The 21,640-nt window shown below is 35.9% G+C and overlaps 2 protein-coding genes across 3 annotated transcripts in view; one reads left to right on the plus strand and one right to left on the minus strand.

Moving 5' to 3' along the window:
• Positions 1–21,640, plus strand: part of nudt2 (nudix (nucleoside diphosphate linked moiety X)-type motif 2) — a 298,883-nt gene that overhangs the window by 260,833 nt on the left and 16,410 nt on the right. The window lies entirely within an intron of this gene.
• rfesd (Rieske (Fe-S) domain containing) lies at positions 488–21,626 on the minus strand. Its single transcript, XM_061932702.1, has 4 exons — positions 21,591–21,626; positions 7,074–7,231; positions 998–1,032; positions 488–927 (listed from the first exon to the last, which is right to left on the minus strand). The coding sequence occupies exons 2-4, from the start codon at positions 7,225–7,227 to the stop codon at positions 637–639; spliced, it is 480 nt and encodes a 159-aa protein (XP_061788686.1). The 5' UTR covers positions 7,228–7,231; positions 21,591–21,626; the 3' UTR covers positions 488–636.

The raw sequence follows: 21,640 nt of genomic DNA on the forward strand, positions 1-21,640 counted from the left end.
TTATTAATGTTTTATTATTATATATACGGTCTATACATATAATAAATCTTTGAACAATACTGCCCTCTGGTGTCAGTTGCCGTCATCTTCCCCTCAGTAACCATAACACCAGTGGACCCAAGGATCCTGGCGGGAACTTAGTTTCTCAATGGTGTACCGTAAGCCTACTCTAGCTTGATGCTCTCTGTTTTCCCTCTGTGTCTGACTTCCTTGTTTGTCCTCCCTCAGTGCCCTCCCAAGTTTTGCCCTTGGTGATTCTTCCGTTGATTTCCCCTGTGGACTTTGGACTGTCTTCCTCGATCTTTGACCCTCGCCCGGACTTATCATAAGACTTTTCATTTTTTGCGGCTCCAGACAGATTTCTTTTTTGTATTTTTGATCCAATATTCAAACCCAACGTTTTTGGTTGCGGAACCCTGGTATAGACGAACTACACTCATTGGACAGTTTGTATTGAAATGTATGCAACATAATACAACAACTCCTCTTCACTTCTGGAGGTTTATAATGAACAGAACATGATCATATTTGGTAAAGCACACAGCTCCAACATGGGTATATACTAAAGGTCTAACATGCGCTACTGTACTTACAGTCTTTATGTAAACATAGCGCGACAGAAGTGTGCATCCTCCATTAGTGCGATGTCATCTTCTCAAGGGCCTCAGCTCTGGCCCTTTCCACTTTGCCCTCCTCTCCCTGGAAATAGTCCGAGTCGATCCACCCCGGCTCCCCAGACAGTTTTACGTAGACGTCCCCGTCGGTCTCCGTTACCGTGTGGACTCGCTGCTTCACTCCTTTGGAGAACCATCTGGGCCCGGGGGTTTTCTGGGTGGGGTCAGTGGCTTTGTAGAAACCTTCACCTTTGGCCAGGGAAATCTTGTACTTGTGGCGGGGACACACGATGCACAGCTTGCCATCGATGTCCTGCCATGTTGGAGAAGAGCGTCAACCAATGACTGGAGCGCATGCCTGATGTTGATGATGCAAACCTCACCTCGATGTCCCCGTTGTGCAGCATCCCACCAGCGTCTGTTGAAAGGAGTAAATAATCATCACTATATTGCAGAAGGCTCGGACTGATATCCTCTGGGAAGCGCTACAGGTGCATTAAAACCAAAACAAACAGGCTAAAGAACAGCTTCTTCCCCAGGGCCATAACCATCCTGAACGGACTGCCCCATTGTCCCTCATAACTGCCTTCTCTTCGGTGCAATAACCCATTCCACCAACCACCCTGTTTTTGTTTTGTTTTTTTTCATGTATATATTCATTTCACACCATATTCATTGCACTTCTACATTTTTTATATTTTTATATATTTGCACATTGTTTTTCTAGCATGCACACATCGCACTGTATGGAATGGCCTCAATCTCGTTACCTTGCGTAATGACAATAAAGCTGATTCTGATTCTGATTCTGAAAATGTTATCACCCTCTGGTCCTACTGCGGGGCCCTTCAAGCCCGTGTTCAGTTCAAAACTTGGGAGGCAAACATTTTTGCGGCCAATTCTTAAAAACAGTAGAGGTCTCTTGTTTATAGCACAGTGTTTTTCAACCTTTTTTGAGCCAAGGCACATGCTTTGCGTTGAAAAAATCCAGAGGCACACCACCAGCAGAAATCATTAAAAAAGGAAACTCGGTTGACAGTAAAAAGTCGTCGTCGCAATTGTTGGATGTGACTTTAAAGCATAACCAAGCATGCATGACTATAGCTCTTGTCTCAAAGTAGGTGTACTGTCACCACCTGTCACATCACACCACGACTTATTTGGACTTTTTTTTGCTGTTTTCCTGTGTGTAGTGTTTTACTTCTTGTCTTACACTCCTATTTTGGTGGCTTATCCTCTTTTTTTGGTATTTTCCTGTAGCAGTTTCATGTCTTCCTTTGAGCGATATTTCCCGCATCTACTTTGTTTTAGCAATCAAGAATATTTCAGTTGTTTTTATCCTTCTTTGTGGGGACATTGTTGATTGTCATGTTATGTTATGGTAAACTACCGGCCGGTGTCCCACCTTCCCTTTATTTCGAAAATCCTCGAAAAAATTGTCGCACAGCAGCTAAATGAACACTTAGTGTCTAACAATCTCTGTGAACCTTTTCAATCCGGTTTCAGGGCAAATCACTCTACGGAGACAGCCCTCGCAAAAATGACTAATGATCTACTGCTAACGATGGATTCTGATGCGTCATCTATGTTGCTGCTTCTTGATCTTAGCGCTGCTTTCCATACCGTCGATCATAATATTTTATTAGAGCGTATCAAAACACGTATTGGTATGTCAGACTTAGCTTTGTCGTGGTTTAACTCTTATCTTACTGACAGGATGCAATGCGTCTCCCATAATAATGTGACCTCGGACTATGTTAAGGTAACGTGCGGAGTTCCTCAGGGTTCGGTTCTTGGCCCTGCACTCTTTAGTATTTACATGCTGCCGCTAGGCGACATCATACGCAAATACGGTGTTAGCTTTCATTGTTATGCTGATGACAGCCAACTCTACATGCCCCTAAAGCTGACCAACACGCCGGATTGTAGTCAGCTGGAGGCGTGTCTTAATGAAATTAAACAATGGATGTCCGCTAACTTCTTGCAACTCAACGCCAAGAAAACGGAAATGCTGATTATCGGTCCTGCTAAACACCGACATTTATTTAATAATACCACCTTAACATTTGACAACCAAACAATTACACAAGGCGAATCAGTAAAGAATCTGGGTATTATCTTCCACCCAACTCTCTCCTTTGAGTCACACATTAAGAGTGTTACTAAAACGGCCTTCTTTCATCTCCGTAATATCGCTAAAATTCGTTCTATTTTATCCACTAGCGACGCTGAGATCATTATTCATGCGTTCGTTACGTCTCGTCTCGACTACTGTAACGTATTATTTTGGGGTCTCCCTATGTCTAGCATTAAAAGACTACAATTGGTACAAAATGCGGCTGCTAGACTTTTGACAAGAACAAGAAAGTTTGATCATATTACGCCTATACTGTACAAACCTTTATATACATATATACATACATATATACCTATACTGGCTCACCTGCACTGGCTTCCTGTGCACTTAAGATGTGACTTTAAGGTTTTACTACTTACGTATAAAATACTACACGGTCTAGCTCCGTCCTATCTTGTCGATTGCATTGTACCATATGTCCCGGCAAGAAATCTGCTTTCAAAGAACTCCGGCTTATTAGTGATTCCCAGAGCCCAAAAAAAGTCTGCGGGCTATAGAGCGTTTTCTATTGGGGCTCAATATTTTTTTTTTCAAAACTCAACAGTGCGCCTAATTTACGGAATAATTCTGGTTGTGCTTACCGACCACGAAACAATTTTATTTGGTACATGTTGCAATGATAAGTGTGACCAGTAGATGGCAGTCACACATAAGAGATACGTGTAGACTGCAATATGACGCTAGTAAACAACACCAAAACTTTAAATGTTCCATTGAAACTAAACAACATTACACACGGCACTCAAAAATCTGTCCAAATGTTTTAGTAGGACTTTGAAGCCTCATTGCTTGATGGATTGTCGGCGCATTACGGCAACCATAGTCAGAGATACAAGTATTAACGTGCTGTGTGTATAAGTACTGCAAAATGGCACCCATTAGCAGACATATTATTTGGCGTTTTGTTTCACAATATTATGCAAAAGCAACTTGTCTTACCTTCTGGTACCTGCTGATCTGTATTTGGGATCTACATAAGTCCTGAAAATTTGCGCACATTCACCTTTGTAGTCCGTGTCGACACCGTAGTCGATAAGCTTCTTATTTTTCTCTATCTTCTTGTTATGTGACATTCATCCTCCACTGTTGCCATTTCTAATATAAAGTAGTGTAAAGTTCTTACTTATATCTGTCAGTAAACTCACCATGAAAGCACTAAAACATACCGGTGTAGTGACTTTACATTATTCACCCAAGGAACTTTAGTTATTAGAGACACATTTCGGGCGTTGTTGTTGCACTACACTCTTAGAAATAAAAGTGCTATGTAGAACCATATATGGTTCTTCGGCTCGTCCTCATAGGAGAACCCTTTTTGGCTCCAGGTAGAACCTTTTTATAAAGGTTCCACCTGGAACCCTTTTGGAGGGTTCTACCTAGGACTGTGTGTGTAAGGTTCCACCCAGAACCCCCCATGAGAGGTTTTACAAAGAACCCACGCAGGGAGTTCCACTAAGAACCCTTTCGTATTTCAAGGGTTTCATCTAGAACCCACGCAGGGAGTTCCACTAAGAACCCTTTTGTATTTCAAGACTTTCATCTAGAACCCACGCAGGGAGTTCCACTAAGAAACCTTTGGTATTTCAAGGGTTTCATCTAGAACCCACACAGGGAGTTCCACTAAGAACCCTTTCGTTTGTCAAGGGTTTCATCTAGAACCTATGCAGGGAGTTCCACTAAGAACCCTTTCATGTTTGAAGGGTTTCATCTAGAACTCACACAGGGAGTTCCACAAAGAACTCTTTCATGTTTCAAGGGTTTCACCTAGATCTGACACAGGGGGTTCTAAAAACATCCCTTTTCAAAGGTTTTCACCGATAACCGTCTTGTCTTCTGAGGGTTCTATAAAGAACCATATTGTATTCTACAGATCAGTTTAGTTCATATTATATTGTGATCATTTATCATGTTGACATTGAACAAACATTCAAAACATTTGAATGAGAAAAACATTTATTTAAAGATAGGCACCATTATTGGCAAATGTTATCAGGAAGTATGTCCCTGGTGACACAGGATCTTACCCATGCTTTCAACAATCCCTGAAGAACTCTTTCTTCCAAAAACGGTTCTCTGGATCAAAATAGTTCTTACTGGAACCCTTAGTGTTAGTGAGAACCCTTTTAAAACCAATTATTCAGAAAAGGGGTTTTAAAGGGTTCTCTGGATCAAAATGGTTCTTACTGGAACCATTAGCGTTACCAAGAACCCTTGAAAAACCCTTTCTTCGGGAAAGGGTTTTTCAGAAGCAAATGGTTCCAGTTAGAACCTTGTAGAAAAACCCTTTTAGAACCCTTATTTCTAAGAGTGTAGTGAGCCACGGATGAGGAGATGCTGCTCCAGTTATTGATTGAAGTAAAGTGTGAATGTCAGTAAAACAGTTAGCGCCATCTTTTGACACTTCTTCCACTCCCGTCCTTGCACGCTACACCGCTACAACAAGGAGAAGACGCTGTCCAAGTGGAGGCACGTAAATAAGAGCGCCAGAGGTGGGTAGTAACGCGCTACATTTACTTCGTTACATCTACTTGAGTAACTTTTGGGATAAATTGTACTTCTAAGAGTAGTTTTAATGCAACATACTTTTACTTTTACTTGAGTATATTTATAGAGAAGAAACGCTACTTTTACTCCGCTACTTTTATCTACATTCAGCTCGCTACTCGCTACTAATTTTTATCGATCTGTTAATGCACGCTTTGTTTGTTTTGGTCTGTCAGACAGACCTTCATAGTGTCTGTGTTTCAACAAATGAAGTCACTGGTGACGTTCACTCCGTTCCACCAATCAGATGCAGTCACTGGTGACGTTGGACCAATCAAACAGAGCCAGGGGTCACATGACCTGACTTAAACAAGGGTGGGGTGTTACCATTTAGTGGTCAATTGTACGGAATATGTACTGTACTGTGCAATCTACTAATACAAGTTCCAATCAATCAATCAAAAGTGTGAAGGAAAAAAGACCATTTTTTATTTCAAAAGCCTAAAGACTGACTGCACAGTTCCTGTCTTCACAATAAAAGTGCCGCTCCATCGCGCCTGCGCTTTCAAAATAAGAGTCTCCGAAAGCCTGCGCAAACAAGCTAGCAAGCTACGGAGTTTGCCACCAATGTATTTCTTGTAAAGTGTATAAAAACGAATATGGAAGCTGGACATATAAGATGCCAAAAACCAACCACTTTCATGTGGTATTAGACAGAAAGGAGGAACTTTTTTTCTCCTCCATTTGAAAATGTGGACGTTATCAATTACAATCAATGCAAGTCATCAGAATCAGGTAATACACCAACTTATATTCTAGACTTCATGAAAGAAAGGAATCTATATGTGTTAAACATGCATGTAAATTCATTAAAACACTATTAACATGTAAACAAAAACGGCAAAAAATATATATATATAAATTATATACTGTATATATCAATGTATGTATATATATATATATATATATATATATATATATATATGTGTGTATATATATATGTATATATGTGTGTGTGTGTATATATATATATATATATATATATATATATATATATATATATATGATATGAGTGTGTATGTTACTCATCAGTTACTCAGTACTTGAGTAGTTTTTTTACAACATACTTTTTACTTTTACTCAAGTAAATATTTGGGTGACTACTCCTTACTTTTACTTGAGTAATAAATCTCTAAAGTAACAGTACTCTTACTTGAGTACAATTTCTGGCTACTCTACCCACCTCTGAAGAGCGCCCACAAAACTGAAGAGACTGTCAGAAAGCGACTTGAAGATGATGTGTAAAACATCATCTATGCAACATTTTGAGCAAAGAACCATCATTACATGTTATGTAGACCACAAGGAAGTCTTTTACATTTAGAAAATAATCATAATATGACTCCTTTAATGCGCCTTTTGTATGAAAATAGACCTGAATAGACCCGCTCATCGGCAGTGCGCCTTATAATCCGGTTCGCCCTATGGTCCGGAAAATACGATAATCGTTTGGAGTTCAGTTAAAAAAAAACTGTCAGAGACTCCAGAAAGAGAGCTGTCAAAGAGATGATCTTTGACTGGCATTGTTGCAGTAGGTCCTTCAAAACCACAGAGGGGTTCTGTCACTGTGACAAAATAAAAAGACCAAAGTCAGACGTCCGCTGTAGAGGACGCTGGTTCTCCACAATAAGATTTTGCCTTGTGGGCCACAGAACAATTGAGTTAATGGATGTGTGTTTGTACCGCTGAAGTGAAAGCAAGATGGCACAGGAATATCCGTTAATGTGCCAAATATTATCTGATTGTCGCTCAGAGCAGTTTGCACAAACACAACTCACGATAACAGTAAGAGTCCAGAGCATAGAAGCCTCCCTGGTGGTAGATGATCAGTACATCTCGACCTTCCAATGTTCTGAAAGTGCGCTTTGCTTCGATCAATTCTTCTTTCTTCCCCACCAAATGCTGCTCTCCTGCTGGCCCTTTCTGCTCCATAGCACTGTGGAATTCACCAAAGATGTTATTTCTGTCTTCAAGGGACATTTCTCCAAGTCCATGCCTATTTTTGCTTGCTATTCTCTCTAAAGCAGCGTTTCTCAAAGTGTGGGTCGCGCCCCACTGGTGGGGAATAGAGACATGGCAGGTGGGGCGCGAGGAACGGGAGGAAATTTCACTTTAAATTTTTTTTTTAATTATTATATTCTTAGATTATTTTTTTTACTATGCTTTCATTTTCTATACACACTGTAAATCACTTTGTGATTCTGTCTGTGAAATCCGCTATATAAATAAATGGAAATTACCGGTACTTATTTTTACTGTAGGCTTTAAATTTCTCGGTACGAGCAAAAGTTTGACAGACATAGCAACAGTAACTAATGGGGGCGGGGCTAAGCGGAACAAACTTTCGCGCGGATGGGTAGCAGGCTAATGTGTGGATCACAATTACACAAATATATACATTTGTGACTCGCACCTCAAAGGTCGTCGAGCCAGAGCCAGCCCCTGCAGAGAAACAAAAATGTGACGGGCACACACTGTGTCATTCACCGGGAAGCACTCGCTTCAAGGCAGCTCAGCCCCGAACTCAATGAGGTTTTAACAGATGTTGTGAGCGCGGTAAATTTGATCAAAACACGACCACTGAAAGTGCGACTGTTCTCTGCACTGTGTGAGGAAATGGGAGCTGATCATACAGCCGTGCTGTTTCACAGTGAAGCAAGGTGGCTCTCCTGGGGGAAAGTGCTGTCACTTGCCCTGTCTTGCCAAATGCATAGCTCCTCCTTTTTTTTTTTTGCAAAGATTGCACTGTGTGGCACTTTTATTGTATTTATTATTGAACTTGATGCAAGTTATTTGATTTATTATTGAACTTGATGCAAGTTATAACACTTTTTTTGATTTATTATTGAACTTGATTCAAGTTATAACACTTTTGTTTTATTTATTATTGAACTTGATGCAAGTTATAACACTTTTTTTTATTTATTATTGAACTTGATGCAAGTTATAACACTTTTTTTGATTTATTATTTAACTTGATGCAAGTTATAACACTTTTGTTTTATTTATTATTGAACTTGATGCAAGTTATAACACTTTTTTTGATTTATTATTGAACTTGATGCAAGTTATTTGATTTATTATTGAACTTGATGCAAGTTATAACACTTTTATTTGATTTATTATTGAACTTGATGCAAGTTATAACACCTTTTTTTTATTATTGAACTTGATGCAAGTTATAACACTTTTGTTTTATTTATTATTGAACTTGATGCAAGTTATAACACTTTTTTTGATTTATTATTGAACTTGATGCAAGTTATTTGATTTATTATTGAACTTGATGCAAGTTATAACACTTTTTTTGATTTATTATTGAACGTGATGCAAGTTATAACACTTTTTGATTTATTATTGAACTTGATGCAAGTTATAACACTTTTATTTGATTTATTATTGAACTTGATGCAAGTTATAACACTTTTTTTGATTTATTATTGAACATGATGCAAGTTATAACACTTTTTTTGATTTATTGTTGAACTTGATGCAAGTTATAACAGTTATTTTTATTTATTATTGAACTTGATGCAAGTTATAACACTTTTGTTTTATTTATTATTGAACTTGATGGAAGTTATTTTATTTATTATTGAACTTGATGCAAGTTATACCACAGCTGCACAGTTATTTTATTTATTATTGAACTTAATGTTATTTTATGTTATTGAGTTTGAATGTATACAACTTGATGTTCAATAAATTTGAAAATGTTAAAGCTTGGCATTAGCGCTCTGTTGGGGCGATGGGGGCAGGTGGGGCTTGAAAACTCCCCCTTGTCCAAAGTGGGGGATGACAAAAAAAAGTTTGAGAACCACTGCTCTAAAGAAACTGACATATTTGTCTTTTTTACAACCCTAAATCTGATAATACACATTTTAGGGTTGCCCTGATACCAATATTTCGGTACGGGTACCAAAATGTATTTCCATTCTTTTCGATACTTTTTTAAATAAAAGGGACCACAAAAAATAGCATTATTGTCTTTATTTGAACAACAAATGTTAGTGTACATGAAACATATGTTTATTATTGTCATTTAGTCCTTAAATAAAATGTTGAACATACTAGACAACTTGTCTTTGTCATGTCTGTGTAATCATGTGTTGTTTTAGTCACGTCATGTTTTGTTTTGTTTAGTTATAGGACTCTTTATTTTCTGGCTTTTCACTCCCTTGTCTTGTTTCCATGATTACCCCATTAGTTTCACCTGTCCCACGTTTGGACTCATTGTGCACTCTTGTTTGTCACCATAGCAACCATTAGTTTTCACCTGTCACGTCACGCACCTGTTTCACGTTTTGAGTCACGCACCTGCTTTCACTAATCATGTCCATAGTATTTAAGTTCATTCTTTTCAGTTTGTCGTTCTGACGACATCTCCACATTTATGCTTCTGTACACTCTTATGACCCTTGCTGCGCTTTTTCATGCCGTTTTTGTCCATGCCAAGTAAGTTTTGTTTATTATTGCCACAGTTAGTGTATTTTGTTGTTCATAGTTTTTGCCTTTGTGCAAGTGTTTGGTTTCATAGTTTGTTCTCCGCCATTGTGCGCGCTAGTGATGGGTTGATGAGGCGTCATGAAGCGTTTCGACACATTGCAAAACTGTATTGATACTGTGTCGATACTGTGTCACTAAATACTGACATCTGCTGGACATTAAAAATCCCTACAGGCAACCTATGGACCGACTCAACTGACACTGATTTGATGCCCTAGTACAGGGGTCACCAACCTTTTTGAAACCAAAAACTACTTCTTGGGTACTGATTAATGCGAAGGGCTACCAGTTTGATACACACTTAAATAAATAAATATATTGTCATTTGTAAGTTACACGTAAGTGTGATTTAAACAAAAATAGCTAAATAAATACATTTATATATATAAAAAAAATGGGTATTTCTGTCTGTCATTCCATTGTACATTTTTTTTCCCTTTTACGGAAGGTTTTTTGTAGAGAATAAATGATGAAAAAAAACACTTAATTGAACGGTTTAAAAGAGGAGAAAACAAGAAAAAATTTTAAATAAAATTTTGAAACATAGTTTATCTTCAATTTCGACTCTTTATAATTCAAAATTCAACCGACAAAAAGAAGAGAAAAACTAGCTTATTTGAATCTTTTTGAAAAAATTAAAAAAAGAATTTATGGAACATCATTAGTAATTTTTCTTGATTAAGATACATTTTAGAATTTTGATGACATGTTTTAAATTGGTTCAAATCCAATCTGCACTTTGTTAGAATATTTAACAAATTGGACCAAGCTATATTTCTAACAAAGACAAATCAGTATTTCTTCTAGATTTTCCAGAACAAAAATTTTAAAATAAATTCAAAATACTTTGAAATAAGATTTAAATTTGATTCTACAGATTTTCTAGATTTGCCAGAATAATTTTTTTGAATTTTAATCATAGTAAGTTTGAAGAAATATTTCACAAATATTCTTCGTCGAAAAAACAGAAGCTAAAATATTTATTATTTACAATAAAAAATAAATAAATTTACTTGAACATTGATTTAAATTGTCAGGAAAGAAGAGGAAGAAATTTAAAAGGCAAAAAGGTATATTTGTTTAAAAATCCTAAAATCATTTTTAAGGTTGTATTTTTTCTCTAAAATTGTATTTCTAAAAGTAATTAGAAGCAAAGTAAAAAAATAAATGAATTTATTTAAACAAGTGAAGACCCATCCATCCATCCATTTTCTACCGCTTATTCCAAGTGAAGACCAAGTCTTTAAAATATTTTCTTGGATTTTCAAATTCTATTTGAGTTTTGTCTCTTTTAGAATTAAAAATGTCGAGCAAAGCGAGACCAGCTTGCTAGTAAATAAATACAATTTAAAAAATGGAGGCAGCTCACTGGTAAGTGCTGCTCTTTGAGCTATTTTTAGAACAGGCTGATCTGGTCCTTACGGGCTACCTGGTGACCGCGGGCACCGCGTTGGTGACCCCTGCCCTAGTATATACAATAATATAAACCAAGTCATTGTATTTCATTTAGGATTATTTCACATCTTCATTTAAATAAAAATATATTTTTATCTTTTTTAGATACAGTCAATAAATAATGTGAACATGTATCATAACATGGAAATCTAAGAGAACGTGTTGTGGATGATTGTGGACTGGGAATTTTTTTAATTTTATTTTTTTACACATTTTTATAAAAAAAAAAAAAAAAAGTTTTTCCGACGTATTACATTTTAGACGATTTCTCTTCTTAGTTATTATTTCTCCGGCTGTAGAAAAGAGCCGCTCACAGGGCACAGAGGAGGCGTCAGTGTGACACAGTTGGCGTATCGGTCACGTGACCAAAACAGCTCATGATCGGTCACGTGACTTTCTAAAAGCGGTACGTGCACCGACACAGGGTTTTGCTCTATGAGCTCGACGCATGCGCCGATGCATCGGTGTTGCCGGACCCATCACTAGTGCGCGCCTTTTGTTTTACTTCCTTGTTTTGTATTTATAGTCTTTAAATAAAAAATGTACTCACATTCCCGTCTCGCCCGAGCCAATTTTCCGTTGCATCTCGGAAAAGCAAACACCCAAGACCATGTCCTGACAGTCTTTTAGTAGTAAGTAAACAAACAAAGACTCCTAATTAGTCGTATGCAGTAACATATTGTGTCATTTATACACCTATTATTTTCTACACATTATGAGGGACAAACTGTAAAAAGGGATTATTCATCTACTTGTTCATTTACTGTTAATATCTGCTTATTTTCTGTTTGAACATGTTCTATCTACACTTCTGTTCAAATGTAATAATCACTTATTCTTCTCTTCTTTGATACTTGACATTAGTTTTGGATGATACCACACATTTAGGTATGGATCCGATACCAAGTAGTTACAGGATCATACATTGGTCATATTCAAAGTCCTCATGTGTCCAGGGACATATTTACTGACTTTATAAACATAATATACATTTTTTAAAAAGGATAAAAGATTTTGTGACGATAAAAAATATTGATCTAATCATAGTAGTATCGACTATTGTACTTGGTATCATTACAGTGGATGCCAGGTGTAGATCCACCCATGGCGTTTGTTTACATTGTGACGGTGGTGAGCTATTGTATCCTCCTACGCTGTGTAGTGAAGCATGTTTAGCTATTCCTCGTCCTCCAGTGATAATGGTACTTGTAAGAAACTTACTTTATTTGTCGCCATGGAGGCGAGGATTAGTGATTTAGAAGTAGCTAAAACACTGTGGATGGATGTTAGCCATGTGTTAAAGCAGCTCTTCCTGAGGGTGTTTCAGTGTTATAACTTCACCTTTATCTTGACTTTTTACACCAAAATGCGTCCATTCTCCCTTTTCTGTCTACACACTGTGTCTGCTTGTAAGTACTCTGTGTGTGTGCGCTGCCCAACATGCTCCTCTGCTGGTAAAACCAGCAATGTCACCACGTAACGACGCGCCGTCATGTCCGTTAAAAAAAAGGGGCAGGGGATCGGTACTTTTTAGAGGTGGTATAGTACGGAATATGATTCATCAGTATCGCAGTTCTATACTAGTACCGGTATAGCGTCCAACCCTACAAACTAGACATAGAAACCTGAGCTGTGTGTGAAATAGTAACTGGCATGCTTTGAGTGGAGGATGTGTGAGCGACATGAAAGGACAAGTAGGCTAAAGCACATTAGCTGTCATCCTTCCACCCAGAAACTCAAACCCGACTTGTCTCCATGTGCAATCTTTGTGACAACATACTAAAAATATCTCCTCGCAGGACCCCCACAAGAATGAGTCACGGAGTGGAATAACGAGCACTTCGGTGCAGGCTGAGTAAACACGGTAGTAGCAGTGGAAGGAAGCCTCCAGCTCATTTATGGGATGCTTTCTATAGGATAAGGTCAGGGGGTCAGCAACCTGCGGCTCTTCGGTGCCGCCCTAGTGGAGCATTTTTGTATGTAGAACATAAAACACATATTCTGTGTTATATGCAGAGGTGGGTAGTAACGCGCTACATTTACTCCGTTACATCTACTTGAGTAACTTTTGGGATAAATTGTACTTCTAAGAGTAGTTTTAATGCAACTTACTTTTACTTTTACTTGAGTATATTTATAGAGAAGAAACGCTACTTTTACTCCGCTACTTTTATCTACATTCAGCTCGCTACTCGCTACTCATTTTTATCGATCTGTTAATGCACGCTTTGTTTGTTTTGGTCTGTCAGACAGACCTTCAAAGTGCCTGCCTTACTGGTGACGTTTCACTTCGTTCCACCAATCAGATGCAGTCACTGGTGACGTTGGACCAATCAAACAGAGCCAGGCGGTCACATGACCTGACTTAAACAAGTTGAAAAACTTATTGGGGTGTTACCATTTAGTGGTCAATTGTACGGAATATGTACTGTACTGTGCAATCTACTAATAAAAGTTCCAATCAATCAATCAAAAGTGTGAAGGAAAAAAGACACGTTTTTATTTCAACCGTACATCCCGTCAAAAGCCTAAAGACTGACTGCACAGTTCCTGTCTTCACAATAAAAGTGCCGCTCCATCGCGCCTGCGCTTACAAAATAAGAGTCTCCGAAAGCCAGCGCAAACAAGCTAGCAAGCTACGGAATTTGCCGCCAATGTATTTCTTGTAAAGTGTATAAAAACGAATATGGAAGCTGGACAAATAAAATGCCAAAAACCAACCACTTTCATGTGGTATTAGACGGAAAGGAGAAACTTTTCTTCTCCTCCATTTGAAAACGTGGACGTTATCATCACTACTGTCTGATTACAATCAATACAAGTCATCAGAATCAGACAATACACCAACTTATATTCTTGTCTTCATGAAAGAAAGGAATCTATATGTGTTAAACATGCATGTATATTCATTAAAACACCTTTAACATGTAAACAAAAACGGCAAAATAAATAATATAATATAATATAAATGTGTGTGTGTATATATATATATATATATATATATATATATATATATATATATATATATATATATATATATATATATATATATATATATACATATATATATATATATATATATATGTATATATATATATATATATATATATATATATATATATATATATATATACATATATGTCTTAATAAGGTTATCCAAAAAATAGTGCTCGATACCGTAGTAGAGCGCAATATATGTATGTGTGGGGAAAAAAATAAAATAAATAAAAAATAAAAAATAAAAATAAATAAAATAAAAATAAAAAATAAAAATAAAATAAATAAAAAAATAGTCTTGTGATTTTTTTCCCACACATACATATATATATATATACATATATATATAAATACATACATATATATATAAATATATATATATATATATATATATATATATATATATATATATATATATATATATATATATATATATATATATATATATATATATATATATATATATATATATATATATATATATATATATACATATATATATATATATATATGTGTGGGGGAAAAAAATCACAAGACTATTTCATCTCTACAGGCCTGTTTCATGAGGGGGGTACCCTCAATCGTCAGGAGATTTTAATGGGAGCATTCGCATACCATGGTTTATATAGGGCACAGAGTGGGTGGGTACAGGCTGGCCTAGGGGCGTGGTGATTGGTTCATGTGTTACCTAGGAGGTGTTTCCGTCTATGGCGGCATGCTGTTACAATTTCGCTGCGCTTGTTGAGGGATGACAGGTCTGGACGGTAGATAATAAACAGTTTCTCTTTCAAGCATAGGTTGCATCTTTTATTACCACTATTGTAAGGTGTGCTGGATGCAAGAATTTGCCATGTTATTGAATATTCAACATTATTGTCTTTGAGGTCCCAAATGTGTTTGCTGAGTTCTGTGGTATTTCGCAGGTTTTGGTTCCTGAAAGAAGCCTTGTGATTGTTCCATCTGGTTTTGAATTCACCCTCGGTTAATCCTACATATGTGTCGGATGTGTTAATGTCCTTGTATGCGAATGCTCCCATTAAAATCTCCTGACGATTGAGGGTACCCCCCTCATGAAACAGGCCTGTAGAGATGAAATAGTCTTGTGATTTTTTTTTCCCCACACATACATATATTGCGCTCTACTACGGTATCGAGCACTATTTTTTGGATAACCTTATTAAGACATATATATATATATATATATATATATATATATATATATATATATATATATATATATATATATATATATATATATATATATATATATATATATATATGATATGTGTGTGTATGTTACTCATCAGTTACTCAGTACTTGAGTAGTTTTTTCACAACATACTTTTTACTTTTACTCAAGTAAATATTTGGGTGACTACTCCTTACTTTTACTTGAGTAATAAATCTCTAAAGTAACAGTACTCTTACTTGAGTACAATTTCTGGCTACTCTACCCACCTCTGGTTATATGTGTTTTATGTTGCAACATTGCACCAAGTAAAATTCCTAGTTTGTGAATACGTTCTCAAACAATGGCAATAAAAACTCTTCTGATTCTAATTCTGATTTAAAAAAGGATTGAAAATGGAAAAAGTTGGGGGAAACTTTTTTTTTTTTTTTTTGCTTTTAGATGTTTTTTGTTTGAAGACAAACATGACACAAATGTTAGAACTACCACAGTTTAATATGTTTGTGTGTATGCTTCACTTATGGTCAACATCCTTTTGTCCTACTCATTTCGGCGGTTCTTGAACTCACCATAGTGTGGACTGGGACGCAACAGTTTGTTTACATGTCAAATTTTCCACGCCTCTGTCTCATTTTGTCCACCAAACGTTTTATGCTGTGCGTGAATGCACAAAGGTGAGCTTTGTTGATGTTATTGACTTGTTGGAGTGCTAATCAGGCATATTTGGTCAGTGCATGACTGCAAGCTAATCCATGCTAACATGCCATTTAGGCTAGCTGTATGTACATATTGCATCATCATGTCTCATTTGTAGCTATATTTGAGCTCATTTCATTTCCTTTACTTTTATCCTCTTTGTATATAATTTAGTTGTGCATGTCTCATGACACATTATCTGTATGTAATATTGGCTGCATGTCTGATAGTTGTTTGTGTGCCACGTTGTTCCAGACCACAGCAAAAGTTACCCAGCTTGCAAGGATAGTAAGAAATCCGTTAAAAGAAGACAGTTTCCTTTAAGTTGGACACACACATCTATACCTTTGGCCATTCTAAGACAGTCACTTCCAGGAGTTATCTCATCCTGTGAGAAGTTTTACTAATGTTTTCTTATGTTGTAAAAATGTCTAAAATAAATATTACATTTCAACATTTCTGTCGATGAAGATTTGCTTCAGACACATACACATTTTGATAGTAGGCTAATATAGACACTTTCATCATGTGTTGTCTTCATTATAACACTTATATAAGACTTTTAAAGTCATTTTGATAGTAGGCTAATATAGACACTTACATCATGTGTTGTCTTCATTATAACACTTATATAAGACTTTTAAAGTCATTTTGATAGTAGGCTAATATAGACACTTACATCATGTGTTGTCTTCATTATAACACTTATATAAGACTTTTAAAGTCATTTTGATAGTAGGCTAATATAGACACTTACATCATGTGTTGTCTTCATTATAACACTTATATAAGACTTTTAAAGCATACTTGCCAACCTTGAGACCTCCAATTTCGGGAGGTGGTGGGGGGGGCGTGGTTGGGGGCGTGGTTAAGAGGGGAGGAGTATATTGACAGCTAGAATTCACCAAGTCAAGTATTTCATACATATATACAGGTAAAAGCCAGTAAATTAGAATATTTTGAAAAACTTGATTTATTTCAGTAATTGCATTCAAAAGGTGTAACTTGTACATTATATTTATTCATTGCACACAGACTGATGCATTCAAATGTTTATTTCATTTAATTTTGATGATTTGAAGTGGCAACAAATGAAAATCCAAAATTCCGTGTGTCACAAAATTAGAATATTACTTAAGGCTAATACAAAAAAGGGATTTTTAGAAATGTTGGCCAACTGAAAAGTATGAAAATGAAAAATATGAGCATGTACAATACTCAATACTTGGTTGGAGCTCCTTTTGCCTCAATTACTGCGTTAATGCGGCGTGGCATGGAGTCGATGAGTTTCTGGCACTGCTCAGGTGTTATGAGAGCCCAGGTTGCTCTGATAGTGGCCTTCAACTCTTCTGCGTTTTTGGGTCTGGCATTCTGCATCTTCCTTTTCACAATAGCCCACAGATTTTCTATGGGGCTAAGGTCAGGGGAGTTGGCGGGCCAATTTAGAACAGAAATACCATGGTCCGTAAACCAGGCACGGGTAGATTTTGCGCTGTGTGCAGGCGCCAAGTCCTGTTGGAACTTGAAATCTCCATCTCCATAGAGCAGGTCAGCAGCAGGAAGCATGAAGTACTCTAAAACTTGCTGGTAGACGGCTGCGTTGACCCTGGATCTCAGGAAACAGAGTGGACCGACACCAGCAGATGACATGGCACCCCAAACCATCACCCAACCATGCAAATTTTGCATTTCCTTTGGAAATCGAGGTCCCAGAGTCTGGAGGAAGACAGGAGAGGCACAGGATCCACGTTGCCTGAAGTCTAGTGTAAAGTTTCCACCATCAGTGATGGTTTGGGGTGCCATGTCATCTGCTGGTGTCGGTCCACTCTGTTTCCTGAGATCCAGGGTCAACGCAGCCGTCTACCAGCAAGTTTTAGAGCACTTCATGCTTCCTGCTGCTGACCTGCTCTATGGAGATGGAGATTTCAAGTTCCAACAGGACTTGGCGCCTGCACACAGCGCAAAATCTACCCGTGCCTGGTTTACGGACCATGGTATTTCTGTTCTAAATTGGCCCGCCAACTCCCCTGACCTTAGCCCCATAGAAAATCTGTGGGCTATTGTGAAAAGGAAGATGCAGAATGCCAGACCCAAAAACGCAGAAGAGTTGAAGGCCACTATCAGAGCAACCTGGGCTCTCATAACACCTGAGCAGTGCCAGAAACTCATGGACTCCATGCCACGCCGCATTAACGCAGTAATTGAGGCAAAAGGAGCTCCAACCAAGTATTGAGTATTGTACATGCTCATATTTTTCATTTTCATACTTTTCAGTTGGCCAACATTTCTAAAAATCCCTTTTTTGTATTAGCCTTAAGTAATATTCTAATTTTGTGACACACGGAATTTTGGATTTTCATTTGTTGCCACTTCAAATCATCAAAATTAAATGAAATAAACATTTGAATGCATCAGTCTGTGTGCAATGAATAAATATAATGTACAAGTTACACCTTTTGAATGCAATTACTGAAATAAATCAAGTTTTTCAAAATATTCTAATTTACTGGCTTTTACCTGTATATATATATATATATATATATATATATATATATATATATATATACATCCTGAAAATATGCAAACAAAACTGTGTTTAGATAATTGATACTTCAAACTTGCATAAATAAATCTTAAGGAATATAACATAACTTGGCTTCTGAGAGCTTCAAAATGTAATGAATAAAATGCTAAAGTTGTTGATAAACAAGCAATTATTTTAATAATTAAATATGGTCATTTTAAATGAATTATTATGATAATTTAAAATTAATTATTATGATCATTTAAAATGTTTTATTTCAAATGTGTTTATTTTAATGCATAATTCTATGACTGGATGTAATAAAAAAAATACAAATAAAAATACAATTAATTTTGATGTTTTTAGCAAAATATAGTAAAAAAAAAAAAAAAAATTTTTTAATTAATAAATACATTTATTTTTAGGTAAGATAAACATAATTTAGATTTAGTTCTTGTCACCCTGTTGTCCTCCCGAAATCGGGAGATTTTCGGGAGAATATTTGCCCCGGGAGGTTTTCGGGAGAGGCGCCGAATTTCGGGAGTCTCCCGGAAAATTCGGGAGGGTTGGCAAGTATATTTTAAAGTCATTTTGATAGTAGGCTAATATAGACACTTACATCATGTGTTGCCTTCATTATAACACTTATATAAGACTTTTAAAGTCATTTTGATAGTAGGCTAATATAGACACTTACATCATGTGTTGTCTTCATTATAACACTTATATAAGACTTTTACAGTCATTTTGATAGTAGGCTAATATAGACACGTACATCATGTGTTGTCTTCATTATAACACTTATATAAGACTTTTAAAGTCATTTTGATAGTAGGCTAATATAGCTAATATAGACACTTACATCATGTGTTGTCTTCATTATAACACTTATATAAGACTTTTAAAGTCATTTTGATAGTAGGCTAATATAGACACTTACATCATGTGTTGCCTTCATTATAACACTTATATAAGACTTTTAAAGTCATTTTGATAGTAGGTTAATATAGACACTTACATCATGTGTTGCCTTCATTATAACACTTTTATAAGACTTTTAAAGTCATTTTGATAGTCGGCTAATATAGACACTTACATCATGTGTTGTCTTCATTATAACACTTATATAAGACTTTTAAAGTCATTTTGATAGTAGGCTAATATATCTAATATAGACACTTACATCATGTGTTGTCTTCATTATAACACTCATATAAGACTTTTAAAGTCATATTGATAGTAGGCTAATATAGACACTTACATAATGTGTTGTCTTTATTATAACACTTATATAAGACTTTTAAAGTCATTTTGATAGTAGGCTAATACATCTAATATAGACACTTACATCATGTGTTGTCTTCATTATAACACTTATATAAGACTTTTAAAGTCATTTTGATAGTAGGCTAATATAGACACTTACATCATGTGTTGTCTTCATTATAACACTTATATAAGACTTTTAAAGTCATTTTTGATAGTAGGCTAATATAGCTAATATAGACACTTACATCATGTGTTGTCTTCATTATAACACTTATATAAGACTTTTAAAGTCATTTTGATAGTAGGCTAATATAGACACTTACATCATGTGTTGTCTTCATTATAACACTTATATAAGACTTTTAAAGTCATTTTGATAGTAGGCTAATACAGACACTTACATCATGTGTTGTCTTCATTATAACACTTATATAAGACTTTTAAAGTCATTTTGATAGTAGGCTAATATAGACACTTACATCATGTGTTGTCTTCATTATAACACTTATATAAGACTTTTAAAGCATACTTGCCAACCTTGAGACCTCCAATTTCGGGAGGTGGTGGTGGGGGCGTGGTTGGGGGCGTGGTTAAGAGGGGAGGAGTATATTGACAGCTCGAATTCACCAAGTCAAGTATTTCATACATATATATATATATATATATATATATATATATATATATATATATATATATATATATATATATATACATCCTGAAAATATGCAAACAAAACTGTGTTTAGATAATTGATACTTCAAACTTGCATAAATAAATCTTAAGGAATATAACATAATTTGGCTTCTGAGAGCTTCAAAATGTAATGAATAAAATGCTAAAGTTGTTTATAAACAAGCAATTATTTTAATAATTAAATATGGTCATTTTAAATGAATTATTATGATAATTTAAAATTAATTATTATGATCATTTAAAATGTATTATTTCAAATGTGTTTATTTTAATGCATAATTCTATGACTGGATGTAATAAGGAGTCAGAAAAAATACAAATAAAAATACAATTAATTTTGATGTTTTTAGCAAAATATAGTAAAAAAAAAATTTTTTTTTTTTTTAAATTAATAAATACATTTATTTTTAGGTAAGATAAACATAATTTAGATTTAGTTCTTGTCACCCTGTTGTCCTCCCGTCAGGTCCGCATGGAGCTGGAGGGGGCGTGGCCTCCAGCTCCGGCTGAAAATCGGGAGATTTTCGGGAGAGGCGCCGAATTTCGGGAGTCTCCCGGAAAATTCGTGAGGGTTGGCAAGTATATTTTAAAGTCATTTTGATAGTAGGCTAATATAGGTAATATAGACACTTACATCATGTGTTGCCTTCATTATAACACTTATATAAGACTTTTAAAGTCATTTTGATAGTAGGCTAATATAGACACTTACATCATGTGTTGTCTTCATTATAACACTTATATAAGACTTTTAAAGTCATTTTGATAGTAGGCTAATATAGACACTTACATCATGTGTTGCCTTCATTATAACACTTATATAAGACTTTTCATTTTTTGCGGCTCCAGACTGATTAGTTTTTTGTATTTTTGGTTGCCCACCTCTGGGATAAGCGAAGGATGCATGATTTTTGGTCAATGCCTGCAAATGACACAATCCACTATGTCAAAATAAAAATGTTTTACCTTGAAGTTGAGTCGTCTCAGTGCGGCCCAGCCAATGTGTCGCTCTCAGC

Source organism: Nerophis lumbriciformis, linkage group LG38, assembly GCF_033978685.3.
Source record: "Nerophis lumbriciformis linkage group LG38, RoL_Nlum_v2.1, whole genome shotgun sequence".
NCBI lineage: Eukaryota > Metazoa > Chordata > Actinopteri > Syngnathiformes > Syngnathidae > Nerophis > Nerophis lumbriciformis.